Raw genomic sequence first — 15,704 nt, forward strand, 5'->3', positions numbered from 1 at the left:
GCGTTCCACGTGGGCGCCGCGCCGAGGGGACGGGTGGCGCTCTGTTGTGGCGAAATCTGGACCCTCGGTTTGCCAATTCTTACATCCTACTGTAGCCGCCGGATGTGATGATAGCTATGGCACCTTGAAAGGAAAATTTCTCTTCCTTGCAGGAAACACGGCGCGCGGTTGTGTGAATTTCTCGAATTCTGGGCATGCGCAGCTAAGGGGGATCGGAAGAATCGTCTCGTCTGTGCGTTCGTCTCCTCGGTTGATCGGCGCGATTGCTAATTGCTATGGCGGATCGTCCGGGCAGCCCCGACAACAGCTCCGATGAATCGGGCGGAGGGGGCAATTTGAGCTCGCTGTCGCCGCGCGAGCAGGATCGCTTCCTCCCCATCGCCAATGTGAGCCGGATCATGAAGCGCGGGCTGCCCGGCAACGCCAAGATCTCCAAGGACGCCAAGGAGACGGTCCAGGAGTGCGTGTCGGAGTTCATCAGCTTCGTCACGGGCGAGGCGTCGGACAAGTGCCAGCGCGAGAAGCGCAAGACGATCAATGGGGATGATCTGCTGTGGGCGATGAGCACGCTGGGATTCGAGGACTACGTGGAGCCGCTCAGGGTTTACCTCCACAAGTACCGCGAGCAGGAGGGCGAGAAGGCAATGCTGGCCAAGGCGGGCGAGCGCGAGGCTCACGCCGATCCGGCGCCACTGCCGCGAGCGATGATCATGTCTGGCTATGGATTCCACCACCGCTGATCAAAGACAAGCGATCGATGGGATTTCCAGTTCCTTTCTCCTTAGTAGTAGGAGAAATTGACACCACGCTGAGCTTGTAATCTCTTCCTAGAACTAACAGCAAATCCTTCCTTCCACTTCTTCCTCTTTGTCGATGTTCTCCCAGTCACTGTTGGGATGGTCAATCAAAATCCCTCCACTTTGGCCGATCGATCGAGCGGTGGTCACTGTAAAATGGGGCGTGCCAATTCGAAAGTGGAGAATCTGGTGAATCATCAGCGTTGGAATCTTGTCCTTCTCTCCCCGTCTGTCATCCACGCGTCTCGTCCACAAGAGCGTTTTAGGTGAAACAGGAAGGGAAATAAAAGAAAATGTTCTCCACAGGATTAGGGTTCTTCACTCCCATCGCGAGGATCTATTGCGCCACAGGCGAGGCGCGCTACAAGACAATGGCGATGGCGTCACAGCAGCATCACTTTGGCGCCCAGCCATATTCACGAGGTATCAAAAGATTCTCTTCTTCGCATTGATGGCGCCAGCGACGATGCGCCTCTGGAGCAGGACCCAATCCGAGGCCTCTTGTTAAACACCATCCTGTTTCAATCCGAGCTCCCGGAGTTTGTTTCTAGCGGGAGCAACTGCGAAACGATGCCTTCGATTCTTGATGAAGCAGAACTTTTCGGGGTTCTTCACGGCCACTCCAGTGATGCTCAGCTTGATCTTCACGGTGCTCTACGTGCCGGCATTCGAGGACCTCTCTTTCGATGAGCAAGCTTTCCGCGAGTTAACGCCGCACGCAGTGTTCCAGATCTTCATGTTTAGCGTCTCGCTCTGTACGGGACTAGAACCCGAGGTCTCGCCCATCTCTCCGTACACTATGGTTTTCGCCAACGTCAATGCTCTCTTGGCACAGCTCTTGTTCGCCTTTCTCAGTGGCGCTGGTAAGACTGCTATTCCTTTTTTTTTTCTTTTCTCCTCTGATTACTTGCAGTGTTTTCACGAACCTCGCAACCATCGCGGCCGATATGATGCTCGTCGATGGCGATCATATCTCGAGAAAGATCAATCTTTCAGGTCAGTGAATTGTTTTGCTTGATTCTTCCACGAAAGAAATTTGATTGACTTTGTCGGGCTGGCGAATTCTATCGCAGAGTGCTCATGGGACCACAACCGTGCGAACTGGTTGATCTCAAGGTTGAGCTCACCTTGAAATACACTTTGCTATCAAAGTCGGGGAAATACTTTTGGGGAATGGAACCTCTCAAGCTCGTAAGACGCTCCCGACAACCTTGAGCTTGAAGTGTTACTTACATTGATCTTTGTGCTGGTCAGGTTCGCAAGGGATACTTTTATCTCAAATATGGAATGCTTGTGAAGCATGTAATAGACGAGAAGAGCCCACTCTACCAGCGATCTCCGGAGATGCTGATCAAAGAAGACGCGATCATCTCCCTCGGAGTGGTAAGCTCGTGTTTGTTTACGCATCATCGCAATTCTAATTTCTGTTTCTTCTGGTCTCGAAAGGTTTCCTCCTCATTAACAAGAACACGAGCGTTTACATTGTCGATCAGACAATAGGTTTTGAGTGGAAAATTTTCTAGGATCGTGCGTCATCTTTTTCTTCGTTGGAGTCCCAGCCTCAATCAAACTGGAAGTTCTCACCGATTACAAGGTATCAGTAAGTTTGAATATCCTTACCAGCAAATTCCTAGAACTTTTATCCCACCATCTCGATGGCCACTGCAGTTGGAAAGTGGAGAATCTGGTGAATCATCATCGATGGAATCTTCCCTCCCCTTCTCTCCTCCACGCGTCTCGTCCACAAGAGCTTTTAGGCAGCGAGGATGGATGGACAGAAGAGAAATACGAGAAAATGCTGTCCACAGGATTAGGGTTCTTCACTCCCATCGCGAGGATCCATTGCGCCAGGGCGCCGCCGACGAGGCGCGCTAGGAGAAAATGGCGATGGCGTCACAAGATCGTCACTTTCGCGCCCAGCCAGATTCACGAGGTATCAAAAGATTCTCCTCCTCGCATTGGCGATGGCGATGGCGATGGCGATGGCGCCGGCGACGATGCGCCTCTGGAGCTGGAGCTCACGCAATCCGAGCTCCCGGATATTGTTTCTAGCGGGAGCTACCAGGTCTTGCAAGACGATGCCTCCATCGTCTCGGATTTCTACACATTCTTGGTGAAGCAGGACTTTTCGGGGTTCTTCACGGCCATGGTTGCGGCTCCAGTGATGCTCAGCTTGATCTTCACGGTGCTCTACGTGCCGGCATTCCGGGACCTCTCTTACGAGGATCACGCTTTCCGGGAGTTAACGCCGCTCGCGCTGTTCCAGATCTTCATGTTTAGCGTCTCGCTCTGTACGGGACTAGAACCCGAGGTCTCGCCCATCTCTCCGTACACAATGGTTCTCGCCAACGTCAATGCTCTCTTGGCACAGCTCTTGTTCGCCTTTCTCAGTGGCGCTGGTAAGACTACTATTTCCTTTTCTTCTTTCGTGACTCCTCTTGATTACTTGCAGTGTTTTCGCGACTCTCGCAACCATCGCGGCCGATAAAATGCTCGTCGATGGCGATCATATCTCGAGAAAGATCAAACTCTTCACGATCTTTCAGGTGAGCGAGTGGTTTCGCTTGGTTCTTTTGCGAAAGATATGTCTGATTGGTTTTGTGGGTGGCGAATTCTAGCGCAGAGTGCTCATGGCTAGATTCGTTTTAACGGGACCGCAACCATGCGAACTGGTTGATGTGAAGGTTGAGCTGACCTTGAAATACACTGCTCTATCAAAGTCGGGGAAATACTTCCGAGGAATGGAACCCCTCAAGCTAGTAAGAAATACCCGACAACATTGAGCTTCAAACCAGATATTTACATTGTTCTTTGCACTTTTCAGGTTCGAAAGGGATGTTTTTATCTCAACTATGGAATGCTTGTGAGGCATGTAATAGACGAGAAGAGTCCACTCTACAATCGAACTCCGGAGATGCTGATCAAAGCAGACGCAGCCATCTCCCTTGGAGTGGTAAGCTTGTTTCTTTACGCATAAGCAATCCTAAGCATTCTGTTTTTGTTTTTCTCAGGTTGGTCTCGAAAGATCATCCATGCAACCGGTTTTCCACGTCCAGGAATACTGTGCACGCGAGGGACACATTGTCTGGGACGCGAAATTCAACGATATGATCCTCATTAACAAGAACAAGAGCGTACGCATAGTTGATCACTCTCGGCTAAGCTCGTGGACTAGACAATAGATTTTGCTACCGGGAAGTTCTCTGAGATAACTAGCATCTAAAGTTAGAGCCGAGAGGAAAAGTTTTCTATACCCGAGATCACGCTGAGTCTTCCTCGTCATCACCACTGTCGTCAGCGATGAGCTCGCGTCTCTTGTTTCCTCGGTCGAACAGATGAAGCCACCAGATCTTTTTCTTCCTTGGCTGCTCGAATTCCACACCTTCGAATTTCAGCTTGGAGTCAAAGTAGCGAGTGCCGTAAGCGCCGCCCAGCCCCCAGCCAAGTCCTACACCAACGCCGCAGCCTCCACCTAGGAAGATCAATAAAAAATCACTGATTCTCAGCGTGGAAGTTCCCGATCGTACCGATTCCAAGGCCGAGGGTTTGAATCGAAGCGCCTTGAATTGTCTAGTCAGAGGAAATCTGCGAAAACCGGCTCCATTCTTACCTCCAAATCCCCAGCCGATCCCAAAACCACATCCAATCCCAGCGCCTGGACGCACATTTCTCAGCTCCGGCGAAACTTTGCTCTAGAGCGCTTACCGAAACCAACGCCTACGCCGTTGAATGGAGTCACAACCATGGCTAGAACAACAAACCCTAATTCTCTATGGGAACAAAGCTTTATCCAACGGCTGGAATTGCGCTGGATCCAACGGCTGCCATTGCTATAAACCTCGATAGATATTTTCACTTATCTACGGTGGATGATGGCATTCCGTGTCGGAATGTACACCCTCGGTTCCCTTACTCGAAATCTCCCCGGGCGAAGCCCACGGCAACCAGGCGCTTGGTTCCTTGTTTGTCAATCCAATGGTAAGTGAATTCGCATTGCCGCTAGTTTGGTCGATTTGCAACTAGATTCCCCTATAGATCTCTTTGTAAGGTTGTAGAATGAGGGTTTAATCCATGGATTGGGGTTCTAGGGGAGCAGCAGACACACAATTGTGCTCTTCCAGCCGTACCCAAACAGGAGTAGTCGGACGTACATGGAATTCGACAGCGTGTATCAATCGATGGATGGTATGCGCTAGAAATATTTCTCCTCTCAAAGAAATCTTTGCTGAGCGATTGAGATTGTGAGAAATTTTCGAGCAGGGATTTGTGGGCTGTTTGAGAAGAGGCTCAAGGACAGCAATCCCACGGTCCGGAACCTCACGTACGACGTGAGCGAGCTCTACGAGTTCATCGATGCTCTGCCCGATCTCTCGGCACTAATGTAAGCTATCAATCGCGGAAATATTGCTTTTTTCATTGATCGATCGCTCCTTCGTGCTGTGTAGCTTCGACACCGACCTCCAGGCTTACGTTCCTTACGATCGATCGTGGATTAAGCTGCGCGTCTATCAGCATCTCAAGAAGTACGCGTCGCAAGGCCCGCGCAATGGATAGAAGGAGAAAATCGCGTCATCACTTTGATGATGATCTAGAAGAAGGAAGAATAGAGCAAGAACTTTGGTGTCTAGGCCAGAAGCTTAAATATTCTCTCCTTCCAGGCGAATAGGATTTAGGGATTTGTCTCTTTCGGGAAGGTGGGGCGGCAAGGGTGATCCATCGCGCGCTTGGCGATCGCAACGCAATGGTACGTCGATCGAAATGCGTAGCTCCTCCGGGCGCTGGATTGTGGGACGCGATTCGTACCCCAGCGCGAGCTCATCAATCTCGCTGTGGATTAGCCGAGAGCGATTTGTGTGATTGTCTCTTAAGTTTGTCTTTGTTTGTAGCAAAGTGGCAGGCACACGATCGTCTTGTACCAGCCGAGCGCCGCGCGAGGAAGCCGGACGTTTCTGGATTACGAGAGCGTCACGCAAGCCATGGATGGTGAGACGAGAAAAAAAAAGTGTTTTTGATCCAATCTTCCTTTTGGTTGCAGGGATTTGCGGCTTGTTCGAGAAGAAGCTCAAGGACATGAACCCCACGATACGAAACATCACGTACGAGGTCGCGGATTTGTATAGATTCATCGATGAGCTTCCGGACATGAGCGCTCTCGTGTAAGTTTCGTTCATCTTGTGGCGCTTTGACTTCTTGTCGTGATCATCCTTTAGAATAGATGTGATCGTAAGAAACCTTGGTTTCAACTTTCGCGTGAACTCTCTTTCTTTTCAACGATCGGTATGAAGTTTAAGTTTTCGCTGCATGGGTTTGTGCTCGCTACTGAGCTAAAGGACTTTCTTCCATGAACTTCTTTCATTTGCTTAATTTGATTTTCTCTTGCCCGAGCTGGTCTCTCTTTGACAATAGCTCAAGTTTACGTTTTCGCTGCACGAATTTGGGCTCGCTGCCGAGCCAAGGAACTTTCTCGTGTTTCCTAAGATTTCCTTTCTTTAAAAATGTTCTCTCTTATTGTTCCACCGTGACAATCTCTCCTTGTCCATGCAGATACGATACCGAGGTGAATGCCTACATCCCATACGACCGGCAATGGATTAAGCTGCGCGCCTTCCAACATCTCCGCAAGCTCGCCGGCCAAGCCGCCTAGCAAGTCGCTGCTGTGCGCGAGGACGCGCCTGTAAATAACAACATGATGGGGACATGGGCAGCATTTAGCAGCCAGGATTCGCTGTGACAAAACCACGAGCAGAGTATTTAAAACATCGATTCGAGTGAGAGCGAGCGAGGGGAAAGGAGTCTCAAGAAAAATAAGAGAGAGAAAGCCAAGTGTGTGTGGAGAGAGAGAGAGAGAGAGCTTATCAATAATTTGGAGAACTGGCAGGCCAAAAGAGATGTGATGTGAGTTCTTCCTCGAACTCGAGACGTCTCAACGTTTCTTGCGTGGTACATTGTCGGGATCACGCGATTAAATAAAGAGCCATCGCTCGCTCGCGCGCTCGCTCGCTATCTTCACCACCACCAACGCCAACAAGCGGGAGCCAACCGCTCACCTTCCGCCACGTGTCCGCCAGGCTGGCGCCGTGACGTGGCGAATTGACCAGCCCACCGCTGAATTTGGCAAATGGGGCGCTCGCCTGCGGCTTCCTAGATAAAGGTTGGATAAAGACCAATAATTCACACCTCCACTCACGCACCCTGGGATTCGAACCGTGAGCCTCAAGAAGGGTAAAGAAGAACATGGAGGCCATGACGGGAATAATCTAAAGCTGGTGCCAGCTACCCAGCGAATCGTGCCAAGGGTATATCCTTCCCGCCCCCACTCAAAAGAAAATTTGGCGGGATTTATATCAGTTCGGCAGGGCCGCTAAAATAAGTTCCAATATATCACTACTAGGTAGCGCGCGCACCAATAGGATGCTAGAATGCGTGGATTGGCGGAAGGCCAGTGTCCACCTCTCGTTGCCATGGACAAATAGTCGCCACGTCGGACTCCTAAAATTTCGGGGCTCGAACACGAGTGGATAAATATAAAATTTTACTTTTGGCAATCTGCAACCGTGGCAGAATTAGAGCCGCTAGATCTTTCCCATAATTAGATTTTTACTTTAGCGGTGCCCGATTAAAAACAGCCTTGTTAGAATAATATAAAAAAGTTAATTAACCCGGGAGCCCGCCCCTTTTTTCATAGCTTGGGGTTCCCTTCTTCTTTGCTTGGTATTCCACATTGAGACTATTAGGGGTTCTTCCTCCCAAGCTCGTGGCGATGGCGGCCACGATTCTTAGCGCCTTCCAGGTCGAGATCTTGATCCCGGTGGCGGCGCTCATTGGCATCCTGTTCGCGCTCTTCCAGTGGTACATCGTGTCGAGGGTTTCGGTCGGCGCCGCCACGCGCGTCAGCTCCAACAATGGCTACAACGACTCGCTGCTCAGCCACGAGGAGGACGGGGACGAGGGCGCCGAGGCCAAATGTGCCGAGATTCAGCAGGCCATCTCGGAAGGTGAGTGGGATTCGTTGTTGCAATGTTCTTGGCTCGCCTTCTTGGGATGTAATCTCCAAGAATATCTGGTCTTGCCTTCCAGATCTGTGGTGATCTTCCTGGGATCTATTGTTGTGACTAATTTTCCCTTTTTTTTTTTTTCTCGCAGGCGCCGAATCCTTTTTGTTCACCGAGTATGGCTACCTTGGCGTGTTTGTGGTCATCTTCTCGGCGTTCATCTTCGTCTTCTTGAGCTCGGTGGAAGGATTCAGCACCAAAAAGCTCCCTTGCAAGAGTGACCCCTCGCAGCTATGCGCCTCCGCGGTCGCCAATGCTGGCTTCAGCACCATTGCCTTCATCCTGGGCGCCCTCACCTCCACACTCTCCGGCTACCTGGGGATGAAGATCGCCACCTATGCCAACGCGAGGACCACCCTCGAGGCCAGGAAAGGCGTCAACAAGGCTTTCATCGTGGCATTCCGGTCGGGTTCGGTGATGGGTTTCTTACTCGCCGCTAATGGTTTGCTCGTCCTCTTCATTGCTATCATTCTCTTCAAGCTCTTCTATGGATCCGACTGGGAGGGCCTGTACGAGGCCATTGCCGGGTATGGTCTTGGAGGTTCCTCGGTGGCCCTCTTCGGTCGTGTTGGTGGCGGCATTTATACCAAGGCCGCTGATGTTGGTGCGGACCTGGTAGGAAAGGTGGAGCAGAACATTCCAGAGGACGATCCACGAAATCCTGCCGTAAGTTTTGACTCATTTGGTTTGTGCTCGGACTACTGTATTGATTGTTGCGCGTGTCTGGTTTTCAGGTGATTGCTGACAATGTTGGGGATAACGTGGGTGATATTGCGGGAATGGGAGCTGACCTGTTTGGATCTTTTGCGGAGTCGTCCTGTGCGGCGCTTGTCGTTTCATCCATCTCTTCGTTCGGACTCGACAGGGACTTCGTTGCCATGAGCTTTCCGCTGCTTATCAGTTCCTTTGGCATCGTTGTCTGCCTCATCACAACGTTGTTTGCCACTGACATTTTCGAGGTGAAGGGTGTCAAGGACATCGAGCCCTCTCTCAAGAAGCAGCTTATTATATCGACTGTCCTGATGACAGTCGCTATTTTCGTCGTGTGCTACATTGCATTGCCGGCTAAGTTCACCATCAACGTCGTTGGCCATGAACCAAAGATTGTCAAGTGGTGGTACGTATTTGAGCTTTTCTTCAGTGTCTTGGACTAAGATAGTTCTTTCACGTTGCAGGCAACTATTTTTCTGTGTTGGTTCTGGACTGTGGGCTGGTCTCATTATTGGTTTCGTCACAGAGTATTTTACTAGCAATGCATACAGGTAACTGATTGATTCTTGTGTACTTTCTGAATATAGTTTATTTCAGACCCGTCCAAGACGTTGCCGATTCCTGCAAGACTGGAGCTGCCACGAACATTATTTTTGGCCTGGCTCTGGGTTACAAGTCCGTGATTATTCCCGTTATCGCTATTGCGCTGGCTATCTTCCTCAGCTACACTCTCGCTGCTATGTATGGTATTGCTGTTGCGGCCCTTGGAATGCTGAGTACGATTGCCACTGGACTCGCAATCGATGCCTACGGTCCGATCAGTGACAATGCTGGAGGCATTGCCGAAATGGCAGGATTCCCTCACAGCATTCGTGAGAGAACCGATGCTCTGGATGCTGCAGGAAACACCACAGCTGCCATTGGCAAGGTTCGACAAGAAAAACTCCCCTTTTATTTCTCGCTTTCCTCTTTCTGATGCTGTTTCATTGTACAGGGATTTGCGATTGGTTCCGCGGCACTCGTCTCGCTTGCTCTCTTCGGTGCGTTCGTGAGCAGAGCTGGAATCGTAGCTGTGGACGTTATTTCTCCAAAGGAGTTTGTTGGACTGCTGTTCGGTGCCATGCTCCCGTACTGGTTCTCGGCGATGACAATGAAGAGCGTTGGAAAGGCAGCACTGGCTATGGTGGAGGAAGTCCGCTCTCAGTTCCAAAACATCCCAGGCCTCATGGAGGGGCGCGCCAAGCCCGACTACAAGTCGTGCGTCAAGATCTCAACCGATGCATCGATCAAGGAGATGATTCCCCCCGGTGCTCTCGTGATGGTCACTCCCCTCGTCGTGGGATGGTTCTTTGGACCCCAGACACTCTCGGGCCTTCTCGCCGGAGCTCTAGTCTCTGGAGTACAGGTACTACGCAACATTTTCTTTGGTAGTTTCCTTCTCTTTGTCTTACCTGCTTGGACGTTACCAGATCGCCATTTCGGCCTCCAACACCGGTGGAGCATGGGACAATGCGAAGAAGTACATTGAAGTAAGATAGCTGTTTGTATGGTACGTAAACTAGCCCTGAGCTTTGTATTTGTTTTGTTCCAGGCTGGAGCTTCTGAGCACGCAAAGCAACTCGGCCCGAAGGGCTCCGATGCTCATAAGGCTGCTGTGATTGGAGATACCGTTGGCGATCCCCTCAAGGATACCTCGGGGCCATCGCTAAACATCTTGATCAAGCTCATGGCCGTGGAGTCCCTGGTGTTTGCTCCATTCTTCGCTAGGCACGGTGGCTTCGTGTTCAAGTGGCTTGGATTGTGAGAAGGACGAAAGGCACGAAAGCTAGCATCATCTTCTCTATACTGAAAAGCCAACATTTTGCAGGGTACTAGGATATCTACGAAAAAAAGACCAAAAGACTACTACTATTGTTATGTTTAATAACTTATTCTTCACTTTAGTTCTTTGCTATTTGTAGTTTTAAGATAAAATCAAATTACATATCGGTTTTATTGTAAACTCTTTGGTTTTGTGTAAACTACAAACTTGATAACACAAACAATACCAAGAGAAACAATCAGAGGATAGGATCAAAATAATTCCTTCCTGGACTCGTCAAGTCCATCTTCGCTATCGAACAAACCCAAGCAAGCCACGCTCAAAACGAGCTCACCGATGGAAAGCCTGCCAGTCCAGCCCCGAGCGGCAATCCCACCGCCAAAGTAGAATGGAAGACGATCTTCACAACTCTGCTCCTGCTGAGAAGCTTGATGAAGAACTCGGTGAAGAAGTGCGTGCAAGCATGGACGAGGCACGAGAGCAGCCACACCACCATCCAGTTCCATCCCTGTCCGCCCAAGAGGTAGACGATCTCTTTCCCGACCACGCCGACACACGAGCCCCCAACCATGAAGATGGTCATCGGCATTGCGCGCTTCGTGGAGCTGAGCGTCTTCTTGCAGATGAAGAGCAGCAGCAGGCACAGCAGCACTCCGAGGATCGCTCCAGCGCTGCCTCTGGCGATGCAAAGCCAGTAGTTTGTGTTGCCCGTGATAGATCCGACGAAGTTATACCATGCCTTGAAAACGAAAACGAATGTTCAGGCGAAAGAAGAGAGGAAAACAAAAGCTCACGAACCTGTTTAGTAGCAGGAGCCGCAGAACACGAGTCTCTCAGCGTCGAGAACCACTCTGGAAGGTTTCTCCACACGCAGAAAGCCGTGAACGCGAACATGATGAGCAAGCCCGCGAGGAAGTAGTCGGACGTGGATCTCCGAAAGTCGGCACAGGCGGCGGCCATTTCGTCTCGTCCAGCCTTGGAGACGTTGAACTTGAGTGTGCTCTTGCTCACGTCCAGCGTCTCCTTGCCGATGTCGATCGATGCTTCTTGCATGTCCAGCTCTCGCTCCTTGAGCTTCAAGCCCCTCATCGCGCAGACGAGCTCCATCTCCTTGAGAGAGTTGCTTCGCCTTTGCTCCATCAGCGTCTCTTGAAAGATGGCGACGCTGCTACCAGTGGTAAACGCCACAAGCTCTTCCGTTCCCCCGGAGTCTTCCTCTTCCTCCACGAAGTACTCCATTTCCTCCACTTCATGGTACTGCTCTTGGGATTTCCCTTCCACGAATCCATCCTCCTCCACGATCGACTCTTTCTCCGGATCCGTGATCTCCGGTCTTGGAGCCCCTGATTGCTGGGAAACTCTTGTGAACTCCCGTCTTGATCGCTGGAAATCTTTCGAGCACCGACATTTGCCACCGTCCTTCGCTGTTACCTGAGAGCTCGATCTTTCTCTTTCCCGCTCTCTCTCACCAAAGATCCTGGCGCCGCTTCTCCGATCGCCGAGATCTTCCACACTGGAGCTCCGATCCCCGCGTTTCTCCTTCAAATCCGAGTAGCTAGTCGAGAAAGACTCGACCAGATCTTCTACTATGGACTCAGTCGTCTCCAGGGAGCTCACTTGGCACAGATGCCCTCGCGCTAAAACTCCCAGCAGCTCTGCCAGGAATTCCACCCCATCGTTGGCGCGGGACTGGAGAAAGAGAGAAAACGATCACAACCTGGAAGCAATACAATACCATTGTCTTACCACCGTGACCAGCCCTGCCATAGTCTTGCCCAGCGCGTCAATGACAGCGTTCTCGTCTGGATCGTCGCTCTCCACCGCCATCGCTCGCTACTCCGCTAGAACCCTAAATCTCAAAATAAAAGGAAAATATACGTTAGTGGGGATCCAAAATAAAAGGAAGATATACGTTAGTACTTCTACTTACCACCTATGGGAGGTTTAAAGATGGCAGTCAATTAATCGATCAAAGCGTTCAAAGCGAAAACGCTGCCATTTCGTGACAAGAATTCAATCCTCTCGTTTGTGCCGCATCGTCCACACAAAGTTCCGCCTCTCACAATCCTCAAACATGTTGATCCGCCACGGAACTTGCGCGATGATCTTGTCACGCACCACCGCGAAGCTCACCTGATCGCGCGGCGTGAACCTGTCCAGCTCGTTGAACCAGAGGCACGAGAAGAGATTGGTGAGCGGCGTGTGCTCCCTCAGCACAACGCAGCTCTCGGGGACGTCGCTCACCAGCGGCATCCTGGCGGCGCGATCATACGGAAGGAGCCCCTCGTGCGTACGGTAGAAGTCCATCTGGGCATCGAGCTTGGCCTTGCTGTGGTACCTCCGCTCCCGGATGATGGCCTCGGCCTCCTGGAACGCGTCCGCGCGCTCGAAATGGTTGGAGATGGCCATGGTGTCGTTGCTCCTCCACAGGAATCTCTCGAGGATCTGGATGGGATCCACCACCATCTGGAGCTTGGCGTCGATCCAGATGGAGAAGCGCGCGTTTGGGACAAGCCTGTGCAGTAGCATCTTTGGAATCTTGCCCTTGTATCGGTTGTCTCCCTCATATGCGTTGCTTCGTACGAGGATGGTCCGCCACGCCCCAGCTTGAGCTCCTTCGATCCGGAAAGATTCCAGCGTTTCGACGTCGACGAACATCGCGAAGCAAACCGTCCTGGCGCTGGTGCTGCTCAGCTTTTTGGGCTGCTTGAGCACGTCATAGTTGCCAAAGATTGCGGACGCCACCACGATTCCCCTGCATTCTCGGAGGTAATCCATGTCTGCCTCGTCCTGGATCTCGAATCCGGAGCCCTCTCTCCCTGGCTCCACTCCGGCCCTGGTGAATCCACACGGAACTTCCATCGACTCTTGGATCTTGAAGGATCTCTCTCGCTCTTCAAGGCTGAAACTTCCGCCAAATGGTGTGGAGTTTCGTGAGTCTGCACGGTGGAGATAAGCAAGCTTCGAGAGAATAAGTTCTGGGAAGATCCCTTGCGGGGGCAGTGCTTTCAGTGCTTGGTCTACTGGAAGATAGCAGACCTGACACTGCCCAAACCAACAGGGACTTTGGAATCTGAGGCAGGGATGGCCTTGGGGAAGCGGTGGATCCATGAAACTCGTGGGCGGGAGTAATCGAATAACTGGATGACTGCTAGAAAAGGCTATCATGCGTTTTATGACATCTCCATCGTTTATCAAACTCCATGACACCCACAATACAACCATCAAATTACAAATAACAAGAACAATAAAAGGTTTCCCCATTACTTTACCTATTTTCCAAATCATGTATTAAAGGTTGCACAATGAAGATTTTCCAGCTTACAAGTGGCACACATAAAATAGTTTGCCATATGTAACTTGTTTATAATAATTTGCTAGGCATTGTTGCACGCAATGGTTTTATGGAGTGCAATTTGTAAGTAAAAGATGCATACATTTGCCTTCCAAATAGAATATTCTTAATGCTTTTCCAAAATCTACTACGGCCATGATGCCATGCCCATCCCATGGGACAATGGGCCATCTCGGCGTTTAATAGACCCATCCCATGGAGCATAAAACCATCCACCAAAGCTGAATCTGCTAACTTCGATTTAAACTTGGACTTTGAGTGGGTTGTGTTATATAGTAGTGACTCAGCTCTTTGGAAGGCTGGTTTGCATGGGATTAGAGTATTTGTAGTCATTAACAAGAGCAGAAGACCTATTGCTACTACACAGCAAGCAAAGGCTCATATCATATGAGTTCTCACATTCCCACCCATAAAAAGGCTGAGGCAAAGAGTTAGTAGTTGGGACAAGGTTGGGAACTTCAGATATGATGTTGAAGTAATTACTCTTCCTTCTAATGTTGATGTTCTAGTGATGCATATCAATACAATGCAAACTCATCAAGTTCATGAAATTAGACTGTAGTAACCATGTCTCTTACTTCTTGTCCTTGCTGCAATACTAACCACAGATGAGCTAGTTTGTGATCCCCCAACTGCTTGATCCTCTATAGCTCTAGGTTGACAGACTTATTTGGGATGATCTATAAATTGGTTGCCACTATGCTGAATTTGCCTGTCAGCTGCTGTGTGGTCTTCTTCTCAGATTGAACAGACTCTTGGTCTTGCTGTTCTCAGCTCCCATTGTCAGGAATTGGAGTTCCAACATTTGGATCTGCTTCTCTAGCTCGCTTAAATGCGTGAGGATGCAAGTACACCCAGAGCACTCCCATCGCCAGGCCGAATTGTCATTGTAAGATGAAGAGTGGAAGAGGCCACCTTCCTTCCCTAACACCATAATCTCATGTCAAATTTCTGCTACACAACTACTTCAGGGCTCAAATGCAATCTATCACAGCATGCTCATGAATACTCTCACATAAAAACCATATAGTTTGAATAAAATAAAACTAGGTGAATATGGTTTAACCATACATGTATTTTACATATATGAGATCCGACTGATTTTCTTAAAGCATAGTTATGAAACTAGTTATAAATATATTTAATATATGATTTTAAAAATCAATCTAGTGGATAAAATATTATTATCTCAAGAAATATTCTAAAAATATAAATTGATGTGTGTTTTAATGTAGTTAATATATGATTCTCTCAATAATTATTCTGAAAATGAAATATAATTTTTTTTAATATAGATAATATTGTGGTGTATCATATGTAAACAAACTAGAATAAAATATGGTTTTAAATATAGATAACATATAATTCTTAAGCATTACTCTAGGATTAGAATATAATATAGTGTTCAATATAGATATTGTTGTGCTGTATTATTTGTAATACAAACTGGAAGACAATATAGATTTTAGTGTATGGAAAATGGTTCTTTCAAGATTAATCTGACATTAAAAAATAATATAGTTTTCAATCTAGATAGGGTTATGGTGTAATAAATTTAATACAGAACTAGAATATAATATCATTTTTAATGTTGATGATATTTAGTTCTTTCAATAATTTTTATAAAATTAAAAAACAATATACTTTTTGATGTAGATGAGATATAATTCTCTTAAGAACTATTAAATCATGAAATAAAATAAATTTTTTTAATAATTGCCTTGACATAGTAGATAGCAGCTAGCACATTTTAAAATTGAACACAAAAAATAATCTTGAAATTGAACAGAAAAATAAATTTAAACAGGGAGACAACAAAGAAGACAAAGCTAGTAATGAGGAGCTTTATATATGGTGCTCACTCCACCCATGCTGCTTTTGGTGCAATAGGCTATTTTTTTAGAAATTAAATATATTATTTAATTTATTCCCAAAAATGTAGCTCAACCATAGAAAAACCTTTGATG

At 48.7% G+C, this 15,704-nt stretch overlaps 7 protein-coding genes across 11 annotated transcripts; 4 read left to right on the forward strand and 3 right to left on the reverse strand.

Annotated features, from left to right (window-relative positions):
• Positions 1-27: 27 nt before the first annotated feature.
• On the forward strand, positions 28-4,310 carry LOC9641988. 4 transcript variants are annotated; one of them, XM_024676330.1, is made up of 11 exons: positions 767-1,220; positions 1,281-1,660; positions 1,711-1,793; positions 1,871-1,988; positions 2,052-2,180; positions 2,244-2,391; positions 2,466-3,196; positions 3,250-3,343; positions 3,421-3,556; positions 3,622-3,750; positions 3,809-4,310. In XM_024676330.1, the coding sequence occupies exons 7-11, from the start codon at positions 2,593-2,595 to the stop codon at positions 3,977-3,979; spliced, it is 1,134 nt and encodes a 377-aa protein (XP_024532098.1). In that variant the 5' UTR covers positions 767-1,220; positions 1,281-1,660; positions 1,711-1,793; positions 1,871-1,988; positions 2,052-2,180; positions 2,244-2,391; positions 2,466-2,592; the 3' UTR covers positions 3,980-4,310. The 4 variants fall into 4 exon arrangements, 2 of the variants coding, with proteins under 2 accessions (XP_024532098.1, XP_024532106.1); XR_002992562.1 differs by having other exon boundaries at positions 767-1,660; positions 3,416-3,556; positions 3,809-4,055; XM_024676338.1 differs by having other exon boundaries at positions 767-1,660; positions 2,244-2,397.
• On the reverse strand, positions 3,887-4,575 carry LOC112346770 (protein TRIGALACTOSYLDIACYLGLYCEROL 5, chloroplastic-like). The gene is made up of 4 exons (XM_024676368.1): positions 4,503-4,575; positions 4,408-4,452; positions 4,325-4,357; positions 3,887-4,269 (listed from the first exon to the last, which is right to left on the reverse strand). The coding sequence occupies exons 1-4, from the start codon at positions 4,540-4,542 to the stop codon at positions 4,058-4,060; spliced, it is 330 nt and encodes a 109-aa protein (XP_024532136.1). The 5' UTR covers positions 4,543-4,575; the 3' UTR covers positions 3,887-4,057.
• Positions 4,576-4,687: 112 nt separating this feature from the next.
• On the forward strand, positions 4,688-5,460 carry LOC112346765 (enhancer of rudimentary homolog). Its single transcript, XM_024676360.1, has 4 exons — positions 4,688-4,775; positions 4,886-4,982; positions 5,058-5,178; positions 5,243-5,460. Exons 1-4 carry the CDS (start codon positions 4,773-4,775, stop codon positions 5,349-5,351), a joined length of 330 nt encoding a protein of 109 aa, XP_024532128.1. The 5' UTR covers positions 4,688-4,772; the 3' UTR covers positions 5,352-5,460.
• Positions 5,461-5,491: 31 nt separating this feature from the next.
• On the forward strand, positions 5,492-6,783 carry LOC9641989 (enhancer of rudimentary homolog). Its single transcript, XM_002960408.2, has 4 exons — positions 5,492-5,541; positions 5,684-5,780; positions 5,833-5,953; positions 6,342-6,783. Exons 1-4 carry the CDS (start codon positions 5,539-5,541, stop codon positions 6,439-6,441), a joined length of 321 nt encoding a protein of 106 aa, XP_002960454.2. The 5' UTR covers positions 5,492-5,538; the 3' UTR covers positions 6,442-6,783.
• A 705-nt stretch (positions 6,784-7,488) lies between these two features.
• On the forward strand, positions 7,489-10,562 carry LOC9641990 (pyrophosphate-energized vacuolar membrane proton pump 1). 2 transcript variants are annotated; one of them, XM_024676308.1, is made up of 9 exons: positions 7,489-7,792; positions 7,941-8,515; positions 8,584-8,966; positions 9,025-9,111; positions 9,158-9,488; positions 9,555-9,965; positions 10,030-10,089; positions 10,152-10,376; positions 10,428-10,562. In XM_024676308.1, the coding sequence occupies exons 1-8, from the start codon at positions 7,558-7,560 to the stop codon at positions 10,362-10,364; spliced, it is 2,295 nt and encodes a 764-aa protein (XP_024532076.1). In that variant the 5' UTR covers positions 7,489-7,557; the 3' UTR covers positions 10,365-10,376; positions 10,428-10,562. The 2 variants fall into 2 exon arrangements, with proteins under 2 accessions (XP_024532076.1, XP_002960455.1); XM_002960409.2 differs by having other exon boundaries at positions 10,152-10,562.
• An 8-nt stretch (positions 10,563-10,570) lies between these two features.
• LOC112346738 lies at positions 10,571-12,237 on the reverse strand. The gene is made up of 3 exons (XM_024676319.1): positions 12,129-12,237; positions 11,181-12,071; positions 10,571-11,121 (listed from the first exon to the last, which is right to left on the reverse strand). Exons 1-3 carry the CDS (start codon positions 12,207-12,209, stop codon positions 10,702-10,704), a joined length of 1,392 nt encoding a protein of 463 aa, XP_024532087.1. The 5' UTR covers positions 12,210-12,237; the 3' UTR covers positions 10,571-10,701.
• A 158-nt stretch (positions 12,238-12,395) lies between these two features.
• On the reverse strand, positions 12,396-13,646 carry LOC9641991. Its single transcript, XM_002961065.2, has one exon. The coding sequence runs from the start codon at positions 13,644-13,646 to the stop codon at positions 12,396-12,398; it is 1,251 nt and encodes a 416-aa protein (XP_002961111.2).
• Positions 13,647-15,704: the final 2,058 nt, after the last annotated feature.

This window comes from Selaginella moellendorffii, unplaced genomic scaffold (genome assembly GCF_000143415.4).
Source record: "Selaginella moellendorffii unplaced genomic scaffold, v1.0 SELMOscaffold_0, whole genome shotgun sequence".
Taxonomy (NCBI): domain Eukaryota; kingdom Viridiplantae; phylum Streptophyta; class Lycopodiopsida; order Selaginellales; family Selaginellaceae; genus Selaginella; species Selaginella moellendorffii.